The sequence below is a fragment of the Monodelphis domestica genome, chromosome 2 (assembly GCF_027887165.1).
Source record: "Monodelphis domestica isolate mMonDom1 chromosome 2, mMonDom1.pri, whole genome shotgun sequence".
NCBI lineage: Eukaryota > Metazoa > Chordata > Mammalia > Didelphimorphia > Didelphidae > Monodelphis > Monodelphis domestica.
Window position 1 is genome coordinate 326909246 of NC_077228.1, and position 20688 is coordinate 326929933.

General features: G+C 36.5%; 1 protein-coding gene across 1 annotated transcript in view; it reads right to left on the minus strand.

Annotated features, from left to right (window-relative positions):
* TMEM30A (transmembrane protein 30A) overlaps positions 1 to 19803 on the minus strand; it is a 51489-nt gene extending 31686 nt beyond the window's left edge. Inside the window, exon 1 of the mRNA XM_001373889.3 lies at positions 19228 to 19803. Within this exon, the coding sequence (XP_001373926.1) occupies positions 19228 to 19503 (276 nt within the window). The 5' untranslated portion in view covers positions 19504 to 19803. The remainder of the gene's footprint in view (positions 1 to 19227) is intronic.
* Between the last annotated feature and the right edge of the window lie 885 nt (positions 19804 to 20688).

The following is a 20688-nucleotide window of genomic DNA, read 5'->3' on the forward strand; positions in this document are numbered from 1 at the left end:
AGGCACCATGCTAAGTACTAGAGATACAAAGACAAAGTAAAATAATTTCTTGCCCTCAAGAATTTGACATTTTAAAGAGAGATAAAACCTGTATACAAAGAATGTGTACAAAATGAATACGAGGTTGAATACAAGAGAGTATGGTTATACAGCTGATGAGGAACAGGAAGGCCTTCCAAGGAGGAGTTTGGTGCTTAAGATGAGTCTTGAAGGAAACCAGATTCCAAGATACAGTAGTAGTGAGGAGGAAGTGCATTCTGGGTACAGGGTAGAACTAGTACAAAGTCATTAATGTGGGAGATGAGAGTATAGGTAGTGCTTATAGAACAGTGACTAGTCCAATGTGGCTAAATCAAAGAATGCAAAAAGGGGGTGAAATAAAATTATAAAGGTAAAAAGAGGCCCATGCTTATCATGAGCACTTCAAGCTAAGATAACCAAATTACCCATAAAATAACGTTTGTTACTGCCTTTCTGTTTAAAATAAGTAAATTTGTAGTTGGCATTTACCGATGTTCTTCTTCTTCATACAGATGATCTACTAACAAAAGGCCTTACTCTCAATAAGGTATTCTTAACTATTTTTAATGGTCTTTTTTGGTAATCTGGTGGTCTGTGGATTTCTTCTCTGGATGTTTTTTAATGCATAATATTCAATACATATGACAACAAATTACATATATTGAAATAGTTACCAAAACTTTTTTTTAACATGGTCACTATCACAGTACCCCCATTATCCATCTACTAACTCTAATTCTTGTTATATGACTAGGTCATTTTTCCCCAGTTATATAATATCAATGGAAGAAATGACATAATGTGCATGATAATTTCCTAAAAAGTTTAACTAATATAAAACCAACAATCATAACAAGGACATCAAAAAGGCTTAAAAATCAAATTCATCAGTACACATCTGACTTACTCAGTAAGATGGAATATGGCAAATAAGTACAACAATGGTTTAGAATATAAATTTAATTGTAAAATTTGAGGGAGAACGTTGATAGAAAATTATGAAGTAGGGGCAATTAGGTGGTTTGGTGGATTGAGTGTCAGGCCCAGAGATGGAAGGTCCTGGGTTCAAATCTAGTCTTAGATTCTTCCTAGTTATGTGACCCTAGGCAAGTCACCTATAACCCCCACTACCTCGCCCTTACCACTCTTCTGTCTTGGAACCAATACACAATATTACAATATGGAAGGTAAGGGTTCCAAAAAAACCCAAAACTTCATATAACAAAGATGCAGTGATGGCCAAAACCAATCTAAACAAAAGCTTGCAAAAGACCCAAATAAGCAGTCATTCAAAGGAGATTCAATATGTGTTTAATGGGAAAGTTGATAAAAAATGGAAGAGACAATCTGCAAAGATTTTTAGACCATAAACTTTTTTTTAAACCATTAAAATAAGCTGAGTAATCACTTGGACTCTAAAATCATAGTTCCAGATGAACTTATAGAAGAGACAGAAATGGCATTAAAAAGAACACAAAAAGGAAAACCAGTTGTTGTGAATTTCCATGCCAGAGGTAACAAAATTATGAAGATGTTAAGGGATAAATTCAGTAGATATCTATAGGAAAGAAAGTAAAGCAAATCACCACCTTAAATAGGAAGGGAACTAGCATTTAATAAGCACCTACTACATGTTAGGCATTGTGCTTTAAAAAGGATCATTTGAGTCTCACAACAAACCTATGAAATAGATGCTGTTTTATCCCTATTTCCAGTCAAGGAAACTGAAGCAGAAATGGGTTAACACAAGGTCACACATCTAATAAGTGTCAAGCTAGATTTGAACTCTGGTCTTCTTGACTCCAGGTCCAGTGCTCTATCAACTATGCCACCATTAAAAAAAAAAACCATACCTTCTATCTTAGTATCAATTCTAAAACATAAAAAGGGCAAGGGCTAAGCAATCAGGGTTAAGTGACTTGTCCAAGGTCACACAGCTAGGAAGTGTTTGTATCTGGGGCCAGATTTGATCCTAGATCCTTCTAATTTTAGGTCTAACACTCTTTCCATTGTGTGCCACCATCTTAAGGGCCTTCTTTTACCAAAGTATCTACCATACATATACCTAAATTATACAAAATCCCATGAATGATATCACAACAGAGAAATTTATCTGGTGACCCTTTGATTATCAATATCAGCAATGGTCTAATACAAGTGGCCAGATGTGTTTATTCTCCACTGTGTAATTAGAATCTGTTATTAATACAAATACAGATACAAAGAGGAAATGGATCTCATTTTTGGTGAGAAAGCCTTGTAATCTTTATTTTCTTAGCTGACACAGTATGTCAATGTAATCATTGTAAGCTATATTTTGGAATTTTTAAAAGACTTTTATTATATTTTTCTTGCATGTGCAATATACTATTTGTTTTTTTTTTCTCCCTTTTTTATATTTGAAGCACATGTCACCAGCATTAAGATTTTCTTTAACCTTTTGACCTTTCAGTAATACAAGTTTAAGATACATTTGTCAATGCATGCCCTTAAAATGCTTGTGAGTATAAAAATGATGCCACTAATTATTTAAATAAATTATGGGACTTTGCTTAATGATTCTGTCTGATTCCAGGACAAGATATACACACGAGAGCCATTGCACAGAGCCAAAGAAAAGCCAATCCAGGATGGATTGATGCACTTCCAGGCCAATACAAAGGTCTTGAACCTAGTGTGAAGACTCAAGGTTACTGTGTTTAACATGTTGTTACGACATAGGTTTTCCTTGTGTCCACACTCACTCTGAAGATACAGAGTATCCCCAAAACTTGGCTCCTACTTGGCTCCTATAATCTGGTCCCCTTTTCTGCCTTCCATAATGTGGTACCTTTCTGTAGTCCTGGCTACTGACTGGGTAAATGCATCATTGCTTAGATCATTTTAATTGGGCCCTGATTGAAGGACCTGTTATAGATTTATTTTTCTTTACTTGGAATTTTTACACATAAGACTTTGATAGTCTATATTTTCATCCAGAAATGTTTCTTCTTTTTGGATTTTTCTGATATCCTTTTAATATCTCTTGCCAATTGATTCATATACCTCATACCTCAGCCATGCATCCCTAAGTGATCCTTTTTTTTAATCACCCTCTTAACGGGGGGAATGTAAAAAATATTATTATTTAAATTGCAAAGTTTAATTCCTTTTGAGAAGAATTTTAGGTAAAGAAGATGCTACCTCTCTGAATCCAGAACTGAACTGTTGGAGAAGCCATCATGAAGAAGCCTCCAGACCACAAGTTGCACAAAATTGAACTTTGGGTATGGTTGATTGAACATTTATCTGTATGTAAACATTTATGCCAAAGGGGACTGCCCCCTAACTGGCTTTCTGTCAATGCGTCCAGTAATTATTGGTTTTGTTCTTTTTATTTTCTTATCCTCAAATTATTGTAATCTTTAAATTGATTATGTTTTTATGATCCTTTGGGAAAGGACTTCTTCCCAGAGGATCAAACAGAGGAATGTAAATAATAGACTCGAATATAGGACTACAATCCCCACAAGCCTTTGCTCCACTTCCCCAAAATGCTTTGTAATCTCACGGGAATTCTGAGGTGGGCCGAGATCGAGGAAGGATTTAAGCTGGTGGCAAAGGTTTTTGGGTCTCTTTTGGACTTCCGTTTTGGAGCAGAGGTGTCTCTTCCATGATGTGAGGTTATTTTGTCTAGGCCTCTGGCCGAGGCACATGTTTCTTACTTGTATATTCTTTAATCCTTAATAAACCTCTAAAAAATATAATACTCCTTACAGAGAGAAACTAATTTCTACCTGCCTCAGTCTCCCCTAAATTTTAACTGTTACACAATACTGAGCAGGCAAATGCTTTAAATACAGGTAAATACAGCCGTAAATACAGCCGCAAATACTTTAAAATGTGTTGAATTTATCATAGTCCTGGCAGTTTCATCTACAGAAATACTTGGTAATTTATCCTAGTTGAATCTCATCAAGATTTAGGTAGATTTAATTTTGTTTTTATTGTTTTGAGGTAACATACTTTATTTGATTCATCCAGCAGATAGCTTGTTTATATCTATTTGTTTGCTTGATGCTTTCCACATTAGCCTGTCCCTTGAGAGAAGGGGCTTTCTTTTGCCTTTCTCTGTATCCCTATTATGTCTCTTCACTTAGCAGAGGCAGGTGTTTTTTTCTGACTCCTGCTTTCTGGGCTCTTAGAGATGCTAATAGTTTCACAGCAACTGCTTTTTTTTTTTGAGTAGGTATTTAATAAATATTTGTTGGGAGCAGATAAGTGGCTCAAAGGATAGGGAGTTAGGCCTAGAGGCAGGAGGCCCTGGGTTCAAGTATGACCTTGGCAGCCACTCCAAGAATGGGGTGGGGAGGAGATAATTTGGATCATATAACTGCAGAAAACATGTGGAAAATTATTACATGTAATTGGTAAAATAAAATCTTTACAAAAAAACAAAAAGTCTGAGGAATTATATAGTAACATTAATATAGAATGTGCAGTTCTGGAGAAAGGAGGACTTAAAAGCATTTAAAAGTATTTTTAAACTGTCAAATACTAAGATTAAGGACTGTAAAGGTTAAATTTAGTGGTTGGACTTAAATTATATGAAATAACGTGGTCATCGAAATTATTATATCTCAAGTCAGAATCACTCACTGACCCACATCAGTGGAGTTTCTACCCCATGAGGTCCTGACCCCCTGTCATTATAACAGTTAAAATTTAGGGGAGATGGGTAGACTGAGGCGGGTAGAAATTAGTTTCTCTCTGCAAGGAGTATTATATTGTTTTTAGAGGTTTATTAAAAGTTAAAGATTAAAGAAAATACAGAATAAGAAAAAACACGTGCCTAGGCCAGAGGCCTAGACAAGATAACCTACATTATGGAAAGAGCGATGTCTGCCCCAAAACGGAAGTCCCAGAAAGAGCCAAGAGCCCCTCAAAAGCCTTTGAATCAGTTTAAATACCTTCTCAGCCCAGGTGAAATTACAAGGCATTCTGGGGAAGTGGAGCAAAGGCTCATGGGGATTGTAGTCCTGTATTCGAGTCTATTTTTTTACATCACCCACCCCCCAAAATTTTTTTCTCAAAGGCAAAAGAACTGGATTGATTAGGTGTTCACATTTCTTTTTTGTTTCTTTTCCTTCTGTTTGGGGTGGGGGGTAGAAGAAAGGGAAAAGAGGTGGTAGACATCATAAAACAAATATGGCTGGCATGGTAAATTAATAAAAAGGAAAGTGGTATGAAATTAGTCGAGAAAAGTTGGGAATCAGATTATACAGGACCTTGGTTATTAAACTAAAGAGTTTGTCTTTACCTTGTAGGCAATGGGGAAACTGAATGATTCTGAACGTGTGAAAGATGTACATGTACATGCTACTAAAATGTCATTATCATACCACCTTATACTTATGAAATGTGTTACATTTTCCAAAGTACTTTTAAATATATGATGAAATCTCCTTTGATCCTCATAGCAATCTTGGGAGACAGACAAGGTACTTATTATTTCCATTTTACATAGAATAAATAATTTTAAAAAAGTATCAAAACACATAAGGGTATTGGACAAGGAAAGGCAAAGACTCCTAATCCAGTGATAGTTTCCAATATACTATATCTTGACTATTCTTATTATTAGTCAACCAGAATTCTATGGCAACACGATAACCTCTGCTCTCATTAAAATGCCAGTATACCCTTAGGCAAGTCATTTCAATTTTCTGGGCCTAATATCCTCAATTATAAAGTGAGAGGGTTAGATTAGCTGATCTCTAATATCCTTTCCCAGCTCCAAATCTCTTGATTCTGTGATTAGATGAGAAAATAATGTGGCAATGGATAGAGCCAGCCTCATAGTTAAGACCTATGTTCAAGTTTCCAGTCTGACATAAAAGAACTGTGACTCTGAGCAAGTCACTAACTTCTCAGGTTCCAGGCAACTCTCTACAACTCTAAGCTTCAGAAAAGGTGCCAACCTGCATTGTAAAGGGAATTTCCTCATGGAATCCCCAACATTAATGAAATCACAGATTTTGGCATTTCAAATAAGGAAAGGTTCATCCCCTTGTTCCCATCCCTCCCCTTGAGTGCTACCTTCCCTGCACCTCTTCTTACCCTTAGGAACTAAAAGATACTATAATTTGTAGCTTTTACTAAGGTCCTATTCAGGTGCTTCATTCAAGCCTGAAGGGGACTTGAGTTTGCATCTCAACCAGCAAGGTTCTAGACTACTAACAAAAGATTATTCAAGTTATTAAAAATTGTGTCTACATGTAATCTTTTCATAAAACATCAAGAAGCAGCATGGGGAAAACATATTTAAAGAAATCTCAGAACAAAGTGTATTTATGGATGAAACTAGAAGGGCACCAAAGACAGAAAAAGGTTGTAAAGATTCTTGGGATTCTTTTCATCACCAAGAACAGATGAGATAGCACATTTGAAATTCTAACCTCACAGCCCCAGACAAACTTCTTGAGGAAATGGTATGGAAAAAACAACTAGTCTAGGTCCTATAAACAAAAGAGGTTCCTATAGTAGGTTAGTTGTAAGGTTGTGGCTAGCTGAGAATTGTGAGGAAGTAATTTCAGGTGTTTGAAGGAAAGAAAAAAATACTGAAAGTGTAAGGAAAATCCTAAACTTCATTATTAACTAAATTAGGTAACTGAGAAAATATTATTAACCCCTGGCTTATGTCTATATAAAATTTTATGAGAAAAATCTATACACAACAAGGGCGTCCTTGGCAAATATGGTAGAGGGAATATGAAGGTTTTTGCAATGGACATTCCATAGCAGACTACATATTACCATCTCAAAAAAAGTCTGAAAGATGTAAAGAACAGATAGATTAACCACAAATATAAGTATTTGATTTGAGAGGGCAAAAAATGCTTCAAAATCCTAATAAGTTACATAATCACTTAAGGAGTCTGACAACTCTCCCTAATGTAGAAGAAACTCTCCCTAACTATGTAGAAGAAAAATGTGTCCAGAGTATGCTGTGCAAGAGATGAACAACTAAATGAGCTCATCCATTGTGTGTATATGGGCACACACTACAAAGGCAATGAAAATGGACAACGAGCTGAGGTAAACTTTCATTGAGAAACTATAAAGTGCTTTTAATGACCCCAAGAATCTCTTTGAAACAAGACTATCTTTTTAAATATCAATGTTCTTCTAGTGATGTTGAATGGTTGCCACGATCGCCAATGAACTGAAGTTAAATATCACCCGAAGGGCAATGAAGGGGCACATGATAAGCGGGATCAGGCTGCAACAAAATATAAACAAGGAATTGAGTAGGAAAAACAGTATAAAGGAGAGATGCAAAGAAACTCATGACTAAAAAAGAATGGTCCATTAGTATAATAATAGCAAGGGTTATTGGGGTGTATGGGGTGCTCAGGGAGGAGGAGTATCTCTGGTATGGAGGGCTTGTCATGCCCTCCTAGGGCAGCTCTCCAACCTCTGACCCTCACCTGACACCCAGCTCTCACTTGTGGCTCCCAGTAGCTGCTAGCATGTGGCAGCGGCCACACCCGGGGCAACAGCTTCAACAGGCCGGCTAAACCTTGTGAGAGTGTAGCCATTGGGTCGTCGACCCCTGGTGAACCAGGGCCTTGCTCACCCAGCATGTGAAGACTGCTTCGGCAGAACAGACAGAAGAAACCAATAAGAAGGTTCAACGGCTGAGATGGCGACGCAGCAAAGCACTGTGGAGTGCTAAGGGCGTGTTGGAGCACAAAAGACAACACGGCCATCCCATGCAGCTGAGGAAGTCTCCAGGTGTAATGTCTTTTCGTGCCACTGGACCCAGGCTTCCAATGCCGAGAGAGTGGGACTGTCTCTGTGCAGACTTTTCCATTTAAATCTCCTTAACGCACAAATGTTTTTTGTGCACACTCATCTACATCACAGATGAAAGAGCACAAAGACAATTGTCATCCTCGGTTACCAAGAGACTACTACTAGCAAGAGTTAATGTATGGGCAGCCTACATGTTCCACTTGTATCCTGACATGATGAAGAAAGGGCCCCAACAATGGGTGGAGCCCCTGTGGTGAATTTACAAAAATACATGGCTGTCAAATGTGGTATATAGTTGAATAAGTACTAGTCTAAGTCAGAAATATGTATTCAAGTTTGGACCTCAACACCTATTAGTTTTGTGATCTTGAGAGCAAATCACTTGCTTAAGCCTCAATTTCTCAATCTGTACAACTGGATTAATGATATCTGTACAAACTATCTTGCTGGGTTTTTATGAGAAAGGTAGTTTGTAAATCTTAAAGTAAAAAGAAATATTTATCTCTAGCCCTGAGCTCTCTTCCAAGCACAAGTTCTACATTTCCAACAACTTTCTATACATTTTTTGTCACCTTAAATGCAATCTCAATCCAAAGTCTTCATTAGTTTTTAGACCTAGAGGGCCATTAAAAATCATCTAGTGATAGCAACTGCCTGCCCTTTGATCCAGCCATACCACTGCTGGGTTTATACCCCAAAGAGATCATAAGGAAAAAGACTTGTACAAAACTATTTAGAGCCACTCTCTCTGTGGTGGCAAAAAATTGGAAAATGAGGGGATGCCCTTTGGGGAATGGCTGAACAAATTGTGGTATATGTGCTTAAAGGAATAATGAACTGGAAGAATTCCATGTGAACTAGAACGACCTCATGGAATTGATGCAGAGTAAAAGGAGCAGAACCAGGAGAACATTATACACACAGACTGATACACTGTGGTATAATAGAATGTAACGGACTTCTCTACTAGCAGCAATTCAATGATCCAGGAAAATTTTGAGGGACTCATGAGTAAGAACACTGTCCATATTCAGAGGAAGAACTGTGGGAGTAGAAACACAGAAGAAAAACAACTGCTTGATCAGTTCGGTGGGGATATGATTGGGATGTAGACTCTAAAGTTTAGAGTCTAAACTATCACCCTAGTGCAAATACCAATAATATGGAAATTGGTCTTGATCAATGACACATGTAAAACCCAGTGGAATTGAGATGGGGGGGGAGGGTAAATAACATGAATCACGTAACCATTAATTAATTAAATAAAAATTTTCATTTGAAAAAAATCAACTAATGAAATCCTTCTATTTAAAGAAATGGAAACTGAAGCAAAGAGCAGCTAAGTGATTTGTCTAAAGGTACATAACTAGTTAGTCCCAGAACTGGAGTCACAACTTGGGGTTTCTGACTTAAAGTCCAATCAATGTTCATTCAACTATACCTTGTCTTTTGTCTCCCTTTTTTCTTTTTCTTTTTTTTTTAAAACCCTTACTTTTTATCTTGGAATCAATATTGTGTACTGGTTACAAGGCAGAAGAGCAGTAAGTCAGGCAATGGGGGTTACACGACTAGGAAGTATATGAGGCCAAATTTGAACCAAGGACCTCCCATCTACAGGCCTGGCTCTCTATCCTCTGAACCATCTAACTGCCCTCTATCCCCAGTAATTATTTTAAAGGTTCTCCCCCTTCCTTAATTCCCTATGTCTGTTATTAGCTCCATTATTTTCCTAGTCACTTAAGTTCAGTTTTTGACTCCTTTCTTCTCTCCTATTCATGTCAAACCAAACCAGTCACCAAATCTTATCAATCTTTCTTTTGTAACTTTCAACTTGGCACCCAAACTTTCCTTATTATTCTCACAGTCACTACCCAAAATCCAAGCTCTTATCAATTCATGGTACATTACTCCAATAGTCTCTTAAGTTATTTATGCAATCTAAACTGCACATTTCTATTAAATTCATTTTCCTAAAATGTTGTTTGAAAATTCACTCTTGCTTTAAAAAAAAACTTCCTTCCCCAACCCCTATGCCTCTACCACAGTCTACAGCATTGAGTTCAAATACTTTAGCTTCACATTCTAATTTAAACTCAACTAATTTTTCTAACTATACCTTACAATATCCTTTCATATGTGAAATTTCTATTTCAGTCAAATAGTCCCCTCACTACACATATATTTCTTTTGTCTTTACTCACATCTCCCCACTCTCAATAATCCTTACTTCTTGATAAAGAATACCTTTCCCCTTTTATTTGCTTATCCAATCCAATATGACTTTCTACAACCAGCTAAAATGTCAATTCATATATAAATAGAAATGACCTCTTTTTAGAGATAAAGAAGTTATAATAGATGAATGTAACAAATATTATTGCCTCATGAGATATGATGAATATAAGGAATTCTGAGAAACATGGGATGACAAATGGATACAAATCCATTCAGTAAACTGAACTGGGAAAAACAAATATATACAATGCCAACAATATAAATTTAAAGTATAATAAAGCAAAAAAGAATAGCTATGTAATTATAATCATAAATGCAGGCTACAGAAAAGAGATGAGAAAGCAATATGATACAATGGAAAAAGTACTGGTTCTGTAGTCAAAGGACCTGGGTTCAAATTCTATCTCTGCTACTACTATGAGGGGGCAGCTAGGTGGCACAATGGATATTGTCCTGAGCCTGCAGTAAGGAAGATTCATTTTCTTGAAATCTGGCTTCAGACAACTAGATGTGTGACCCTGGACAAGTCATTTAAACCTGTCTGATTCAGTTTTCTTATCTGTAATATGAACTAGAGAAGGAAATGGCAAACCGATTTCAGTACCTTTGCCAAGAAAACCACAAATGGAGTCACAGAGTTGGACATGACTGAAAAAGACTGAACCAAACTTATTATGAGACTATGTTTACTATAAGAAAGTCACTTCATGGAGGCATTAAGTGAAGATGTCTTTTTTAAAAATCTTATCATATATATGTATAACCCAGAGGAATTGATTGTCAGCTGGGGGGGGGGGGAGATCATGAATCATATAACCATGGAAAAATATTCTAAATTTAAAATAGAAAAAAAGGGAAAAAAAGAAAAATCTAAAAATAAATAAATAGAACATTTAAAAACTCTTTAAAAAGACACTTCACTTTCATGGACTTTGGCTTCATTGTACATAAAATGATAGTCTTTGGGATCCCCTCTCCCAGCTCTAGATCTATGATCCTTATAATCTTTGGTTAGGTGAGAAACTATGGGTTTATAATTTTGCATACATTGTCAAATATAGCTAATGTCAAGTGGTTTTGCTTAACATAAGAGAAGGCTAAAAACAATAGTTATCAATAAGGTTGTTTGTTTTTTACAAAAATAAGCAAGTACTTGTTCCTGTAAAATTGGACTTTAACTCTGGACTTCAATCCCCACAATTCCTTGCTCCACTTCCCCAAAATGCTTTGTAATCTCACTGAATTCTCAGGTGGGCCAAAATCGAGAAGGGATTTAACCTGATTGCAAAGGCTTTTGTGTCTCTTTTGGACTTCCGTTTTGGAGCAGACGCGGCTCTTCCATGATGTGAGATTATCTTGTCTAGGTCTCTCTGGCCTAGGCACGTGTTTCTTATCCTGTATTTTCTTTAATCCTTAATCTTTAATAAACCTCATAAAAATATAATACTCCTTGCAGAGAGATACTAATTTCTACCTGCCTCAGTCTCCCCCTAAATTTTAATCTTTACATTCCTTCCTGAAACTATAACTCTTTTGGCCTCAGACAAATAGCTGTGTGACCCTGGACAAGTCACTTAAATCTGTCTTATTCATTTTCTTATCTGTAATATTTATTTTATTTTCTGCCTTAGATCCTGAGAATTTTAAGTTGGAAGGAATTTTACACATCATCTAGTCCAACTTTCCTTCCTGAAGGCATGAATTTCTTCAGTATCTCTTATAAGTGAACACCGTCTATTTGAATACTTTGTGTTACTGGTGGCAGACGCAGAAGCATGAAATTTGACCAAAGTTGAATCTGTCAAGCTGAAAGTTAGCCTATGAAAACAGACCTAAAGAAAACTTTATTCAATTCTAGTACTTGTCTTCAAGAAAAGGGGAAAGAAAAAGACTGTAAAAAGACACTATAGGTCTACAGTATATAGACATTGCTTTTAATATAAAAATCCACCACTGTTAGAAGTAACTCTTTATATAAGTAGTCATTTAAAATCATTAATAAATCATTAACAAAAAAAAAGTCTTACCAGTTTAATATCTGTTTCTATTTTGGAGAGAAAACTGAGATCCTAAAAAAATGCCTGTAGTGTTCTAGAAACCCCATTTCCAGTGTCACCTATACTAGTTAATTACTTCGATCAAGTTGCTTAAATTATCTGAATCACTGTTTCCTCAACTGAAAAATGAGGAGTTTGGACTAACCTGGACTTAATTCACCACAATTTTCTAATTCTAAGTGCATATATCTTATCTCATTAAATAGATTTATATGACCCTAGACCAAGGACTATGTCTCATACTTTGTATTCTCTACAGTGCCTATATACACTGGTGCTCAATATATATTTACAGAGTAAAAGCTTTTACAAATTTAATATATCAGCACCCTTACTCAAGTGGCCCACAGTGTTCTTCATCAGTTGAATCATCAAGGGTGGTTGGTTCTCTCTAATGTCCACTTTGTAAGGAAATCTGTTGGCTATAATACCTGTGAATGAAACAAGTTTTGTACTAAAGATAATAAGTCAGATCTTTTCTATTATAGTCAGAAAGAAAAAAAAGTACTCAGGAAGGGCAATAACAAGTATCAAGGAGCTCTAAGAGCAGCTTAGGTTCCATTATTTTAAAAAATTCATGCTTATTAAATGTCAAAAGGATGAAAGGGACAATTCAGCATACAATGATTGGCTAGTTACCTGCCAGGCAGGTTTAAGTCTTAAAGACAATAAACAAGAAGCAAAGCAGGAGGGCAGATGTGGATGAATAGATTAGTTTAGGGGTTATCATATTTCTGAACTTTGTTTTCCTACCACTGTAATCACTTCCCTAAATCAAACTGAATTTTTCAGTTAGAACTGGTAATTCTAAAAATATGTTCTATTTCCTAAGGAAAAGCCTATCAGGCCATTGCTATGGAAAAGGTAGAAGTAAAGAATGAGCTTTATACACTGCACATTAATAGTGGAAAGCTTTTATTTTTTTAATGTAACTAAGTTCTAAAGGAAATCAATATGAAGTCTATATTAAGTAACCCAACAAAAATGCTGAGTAACAAAGTATATTACCAGTAGAATTAAGCATATTAATATCAAAATGGAACTTTATGTCCTATCTGAGACACATTAACATGAAAGTATTTTAGTAATGAATGGAAAAATCTTCTGTTTGAATGAACTATTTCAGGCTGAGAAGAGGTTATTAAATCATCAGAACACTAGATTTTTAGGTTATCTGACCCCAAATTGTTGCTAATTTTGTCTTATGGTTTCTCCTATGTATATACTAGGAGATGGATTCAAAAAGTTTTTAAAATTACATCAAAATACTCTGAATTATATTTCATTTATAACAAATACTAGATCCATATTTCTTTTTAAAAAGCAAATGTTAATTAAGCAAAAAAAATCAGAACATAGAACTGTCACAGAACTGTATTCTAAGACTATTTTATACATAGGGGTGTATGGGGTGTTCAGGGAGGGGCAGTATCTATGGTATGGAGGGCTTGTCATGCCCCCCTAGGGCAGCTCTCCAGCCTCTGACCACCACCTGATACCCAGCTCTCACTTGTGGCTCCTAGTAGCTGCTAGCATGTGGCAGCGGCCACACCCAGGGCAACAGCTTCAACAGGCCAGCTAAACCTTGTGAGGGTAGCCATCAGGTCGTCGTCGACCCCTGGTGAACCAGGGCCTTGCTCACCCAGCATGTGAAGACTGCTTCAGCCAAACAGGTGGAAGAAACCAACAAGAAGGTTCAACATCTGAGAGGGCAATGCAGCAAGGCACAACAAGGCCATCCAATGCAGCTGAGGAAGTCTCCAGGTGTAACAACTTTTTGTACCACTGGACCCGGCTTCCAACGCTGAGAGAGTGGGACTGTCTCTGTGCCTCGACTTTTCCACTTAAATCTCCTTCACACACAAGTGTCTTTGTGCACGCTCATCTATCATAGATGTAAATGCACAAAGACAATTGTCATCCTCGGTTACCAAGAGACTAATACTATACATGTGAGACTATTTTATTCACATGAGAGTCCAATCCTGTGGTTTTCATTTTCATTTTAAAATAATTTTGCTCACTTTTAAAAGATCTATTTCTACTGAATGTCTTTTTCTGAAACCTAGTCAAAAGTATTTTTAAGTGTCAATTGTGCATAGAGCATTGCTTTGAAGTACTTAGAAATCTGTTCTTATAACACTTAAAGTGACTCTGGGAGTCCAGCCACACATTACATACAATAACAAAAGTGTCGTTAAATAAGTGATAAAATAATCAGAGATTAAAAAAATAATTATTCTAAGCATCTGAGAGTGATACAAGAAGAGAGGAAGGATGATATGATTCATTTGGGATCATGGAGGTCAATAAAAGTCATTAAATTCAAATTGAACTAAGTCCTATAAAAGTTAAATAGTCCTGAATATAAAAAAGAACCAAAGTTTAGGTTGTTAAAATGGCATCTTAATTTAGAATACATTTTACTGCAAGGGATCCTAGGTGTCCACCAACCTCCTCACAAGGAAGAAAAAGAGGTCTTGAAAGGTTAACTAATTTGCACAAAGTCACATGAGTAGCAAGTATTGGAGCTCCAATTCAAATGCAAGTCCTTTGACTCAGGACTCTTTCCACTATATTCACAATTTACAAAGATAATCCTTCTGGATGTCTTAATTCCGTTATGGACAGAAATTTAAACTGGAAAGACATAACCATGTGTTATTTAATATTGATATTAAACTCAAGAATCCTCTCATTTGACCTCCTCTAACTTAGTTCAATATAACTTACAAACACAATTAAGGCGAATGAGGGCCTTGGCCCAAAAAAAAAAATACTTTTGCTTCAGAAAATTTTAACTAGCCCCCTCTTATCATTACATACTTTAAGAAAATACAATTAATTCTTTGATATATTTCAAAGTTTTGTGACATGATTAAAAATTAGAAATATTTTCAAAGAATTATATCAATTAGGTTGAGGTCCACTTCAAGGGTAATAAAGAGTCACATGGTAGGTTTAAGTAAACTAAAAGAAGTACCATTCTATAATTGTATGAGAGAAATTGTGTAAAAAAAAATACCGAGGATTTATGGAGAACTAGTCAAAGATTATAGATGAGTTAAAATATGCATGATTATTAGTTTCTACAGTGATGAAATCAAAGATCCATTGAAGAATATACTTCAAAGTATAAAAGATTACAACTACATTATTCCTAATAATTTCATTTTATTTACAATAGGTAAATCTAAAAACCCCACAATACATGGATACATACATATATTTGATGGGAGAAAAAAGCAGACTGCCAGGTATGAGCATTTGAATAGGGAAAAAACAGACTTTTTTCAGGGGAGTCCAAGGTAATCTATAGATTTTTTTTAAAAATTCTTACCTTGTCTTAGTATTCTAAGAATTCTAGGACAATTCTAAGACATAAGGACAAAGGTTTGGCAAATGGCATCAAGTGACTTGTCCAGAGTCACAGCTAGGAAGTATCTGAGGTGAAATTTGAACCTAGGTGCTCCCAGCTCCAGGGCTGGTGCTCTATCTACTAAGCCATCTAGATGCCCAATCTATAGATTATTACTCTTTTTGTAACATTCCTTGAAGGCAAGTAATGATCAACTAACTTTATCTCAGACTTGAAAATCTGAAGCAGATTACAAAAATATCCTGATCTTCAAATGAAATCCTACATAAAAATACCAAATTTGCTGTGCCCTGTATTCTTGTGAAATACAACAAAATGAAGACAAACAAATTGAGAAATGGGGAAATAAACTTAAAAGGTATGGGTGGTTTTCAGTTTCTAAGTGATAACAAGAACTTCATATTATACAGCTGTATGAAAACACAAGATACTTTGGGCTACATACTTGGACAACTAAAGTTAACCATGAAATTAAAAGTCCTGGTGGTACAATGGGCAGTGTTTGGAGAAGTTATTGAATTTTATATGTTAAAAAGATAGGATAAAGTCTCATTGTCATTTCTACAAATCTCCAAAAGTAACAAAATTTTAAATAAAAATTTGTAAAAGAAAGACAAAATTAGAATCAGAATATTAAAATTTAAAGGAATCTGTTAAAGATCATTTTATTCAACTTTCTCATTCTACAAAACTAAAGCTAATATTGCAAAGGTTTTCATGTTGTGGAAGAAAAGTACACTAAATTTGGACTTAGGAGATCTAGGTTCAAGTCCAAGCTTTGCGTGGATACTTCCTCTGACCTACACACAAATAATTTCATGAGTTTCTGGGACCAAAAATATTCATCACCAGAATCTAGCTTACTTGATGATTTTTGTGGGGGCCCTAGAAACTACCATGGACTTCTCCGAACTTAGTCAAACACATAGAGTTTGTGGGCTCATGTGCCTTCTAGGACCCAAGAGTCACCTCCATGCCACAATGATATAAAAATAGAATTTTAACTTCATAATCATAATTATAATTACTACTCAAAAAAATTTAATACTACTAAGTAAACAAGCATAACTGATACATGTTCTCATAAAGTCCAAATTGTTATTGCCCATTATCTTTAAGTCAACGACTATTTGAAACATCTTTAGGAATTGCTCTTTTCTAGTCAAATGTAGTTAGTTATCTTAGATAAAATTCTGAAGTACTAGAAAGAGTCTTAGACCAGTAACCTAAACACTTTGGTCTTTGTTGCATACCATAAGCCTCAAACAGCTTTCAGATTCCTTTCGGTAAAAAGGAAATAAGTCACCTACCAATCTTGGAGGGCAACTGTAAGGATATTAAGACAACGGTAGCAAAACATCTGGAAAATTTCAAAGCTCTACAGAAATGTAAGATTTATTTGTCATTATCTTTAAATAAACGAATTTAACAAGATTTTTTAAATTACTTATGCATGCTCCCAAATAACCTTTTAAAGGTTTAAGGGGTTTTAGCACTCTCATAATCCCTCATTTTATAGAAAAAGCAACTGAGGCACAGAAAGTTTAAGTAACTTTCCAAAGTCATAAAGCCATTTACTGTTAGATACAGTGCTTGAACCCAGGGTTCCTGACTCCCAGGCCACTGCTCTTTATTATAAAGTTCTTATTAGCACAGAAATAGGATTTAAATATATGCACACATTTGAGTGTATATAATTGTAAATATATAAGTACATGCACACATATCTATATAAATGGAATGCCTTCAACAGTATTAAACTGTAAATTAAACAAAAAAAATTACATAGGAAAACAAGCATCTGTGTCCTTAAATGATAAGACATATCCCCATAGAAAGAAGGAATAACCTAGAAAGCTCTACTAGGATACCCATAAGTACAAGCTGTTTGTACTATTTTATAAAAACAAATGGATAAAGCAGTTGACCCCAAAAATGAGAGAAACCAAAACACTTCAGTATTCATCTCTCTCCTTTTAAAAGTAACAAAATGTTTTCAAAGAAGCAAAAAGATAATAATACATGGTTGTATAGTACATGAAGTGTTAATTAATTTACTGGTAACACCTAGACTCTAAAATGGCATTTTAAAACCCATTTTTACCTACAGAAAGCTAGATGCAAAGACACAAGACAGTACTCTGATGTCCCTGGATCTAGTGTCTCCTCTCTCCAAACCATCCATCATACATATCAGTCAAATTTATATAGCCAAAGTACAGGTTTGAACAAGTCATTCCTCTGTTCAAGAAGCTTCAATAACTCTACCGCCTTTAAGTCAAAATAAAATTTCTCCTCTAGGCATTTAAAATCGTGCACAATCTAGCTCCAACCTATTTTTCTGGGTTCATTCAGATTATTCCCTTTCAAACATTCTATCTTCCAACCAAAATGATCCACTTATCCATTCCCACTCCATCCCCCTGAATCTCCAATGGAATAAGCTACAATCTCTATGCCTTTTGAAACTCCTACTTCCCTACAAGTTGTCAAGTGTCACCTCCTACAAGGCCACTCCTTATTTCCCCAATTAGTACTACCCCTGACATCACTTCATATTTTAAAATATATAGCCTTTATTTATCTGTGAACACCTATCTTCCCCTAATCAAACATAATCTCCTGTAAAGCAGAGGCTGCCTCACTTTTTTATTTGTATCCAGGGCTCCTGGCACATTGTAGACTTTAATAAATGTTCATTGATTACTATTTTAACAGAAGTCATTAGTGGGAGATTTGGTCTTGGTTTTCTGAAAATAATCCTGGATTTAAGTAATAAAAGTTTGCTACTAAACTACCAACAAAAGTACAAGTACTCGTCTCATTCTTTTAAGGTAATGCTCTCTCCCCACTCCAACCAATTCTAAGATCAAAATCAGTCTTTCATTTTCATAAGCTGGGAAAGTACTTATATCCTACCTCTCAGTATTATGAAGAACAGGATTAGCAATAAGACATCTAAATTACAGTATAAAACTTTATAAACTTAAAATAAGATTGACATTTCACTCAAAGTTTTATTAATCTCATACCTTAAACCTAAAAAGATTTGTTTAAATCCAAACCCAGAGGGCTTTCGTGAAATGCTCTTTCCTGAATTGGCATTTAATCTAATAGCTGATCTGTATGTTTCAGATGGAAATTATCAACATCTGCGTGTTTCTAATTCTTTTTCCCCAGTCCAGTTGTTAACTCTGGTGTCCAGAACAATCTCCCAGCCAGGTAATTACGCTATGACATTTTAAATTGCCTCTGCAGGTCCAGGAGGGTATCGTTTCTTTTCTTCACTTCCTCCAGTAAGGCTTAACAGCAGACTGAGCAGAAGAAATTAGCCGGGTCGAGTAAGACTTACAAAAATCCGCCATCAGCAAAGTGTCAAGACACACCTTCCATAATAAAGGGGCTTATTTCCCTATTCCCCTTAAAATTAAAAAATAAAAATAAAAACCTCCACATTCATCAACTTATTCTCATCAGTCACACATTGGACCCTGAACAACACAGGAGCAAGTTGGGCAGAAGACCCGTACAGAGAGGAGAGAAACAGAGAAATCGACATGTAGGCAGGCAGGCAAGGAGATGGCTGGGCATGATCTGGGACGGTCAGCCGGAGCAGACGGCTACAGAAGGGATGGGCTGATGAACGGATGGATTGGGGAGGAGTGGGAAAGAGACTTCGGTGTCCCACGACCCCTCCCCTCCCTGACCACCACCTCCGTCTTTCCGTCGCTCACTCACCTCAAACTCACGGATGTTGTTGGAGGTGACGAATACTCCAATGCCGATGGGAATGAAGATGAGGCCAACGACGAAGAAGGCCGGTAGTACAGTGCCAGCCGTCAGGATGGGCTGCCAGGCGGGGAGCCTCTGCTGCTTGAAGGCCGTGTTGTCCGGTCGTCTGCTCTTTGGCCCGCCGCCTCCAATCGCATTCCCAGTCGCCGAATGGCCTCCCATCACTAGGTTCGAACCATGTCCGCCGTCCACCTCATCCTTCGCATTATAGTTGATCGCCATCAACCCCTAGACACAGGCTCCCGATCACACTTGGGAGCCTCCGAGAGGGGAAGTCGCCGCCGAATGTGACAGGAGACCAGGAGGAGGAGGAGGAGGGACCGCCTCAGTCAGGGCGGAAGGGGCGGGACGCCCTCGAGCCAGGGCCCACTGACCGGAAACGGGCGTCAGCTGGGGGCGTTGGAGGAAGGGAAGGCGGAAGAGCGAAGACGCGGAGAGGAGGAGCTCTCTATAACCGTCTGTCCAGGGGACTGCGCGAACTTCTCATCCGCAGGAGCTGACAGGGTGGGGTTGGCGCACGCGCAGTGAATGGGCCAGTGCGCCTGCGTAAAGCGCGTCGCTAATCTCAATTTTTCCATCTAGGTTCCCACGTCTCTAAGCTTCTGGTCGTCCTCCTGAACCCCTAGGTCGTACAGCCCCACACAAAAGAACCCGAAGGGCCCTTTGTAGTCATCTTATCCACCCCGTTTATATACTGCTTTCTTTGTTGTTGAAATGATCCAAATCTTTCCTTTTCCTCAATAATTGCCAAAATCCTTGATAAAACAAACTCCAGAATACAAAAGATAATTTTATTACATAAAATTGAAAAGATTTTGAATGAACAAAATCAATTCAAGTAGGGCAACATGGAAAGGGCTTAATTGGGGAAAGAATATTTTATAACAAATATTCCTAATACAAATATGATATACCATTGTATATTGGGAATTAAAACAAAAATATAAAATATAACACTGAGATTCATTTCCTAGTGAGTATTTATTGTTAAAAATAAATTAAAATGAGCTTCCAGGTAAGCATGGCGGCCAGTTAAAGGTGGCTTACTCACTCTCCCCAACACACAAAAAAGAACTGACTATATGAAATTAAAAGTTCACATAAGAATTACAAACTAGGTGAAAGATAATTTCAGATTATTAATAATAAGATAAATGAAAATGAAAACAGTTTCAAGGTTCCAGCTTGTGATGGGTGAAAAGTGAAATGACTGAAAAAACAAAGAATTGAGAACCTGAGCTTATTGATTTATTAAGCAATACTTGCCAATTGCATAATAAATAGGGAACAGGCTGCCTCAGTTTTGGCACAGGATATCAAATAAAGATGGAGACAGATTTTATGCAATAGAAGAAACAATTAACAAGATATAAATCTTGTAGTCTGATTTCTAATTGGAGGATATAT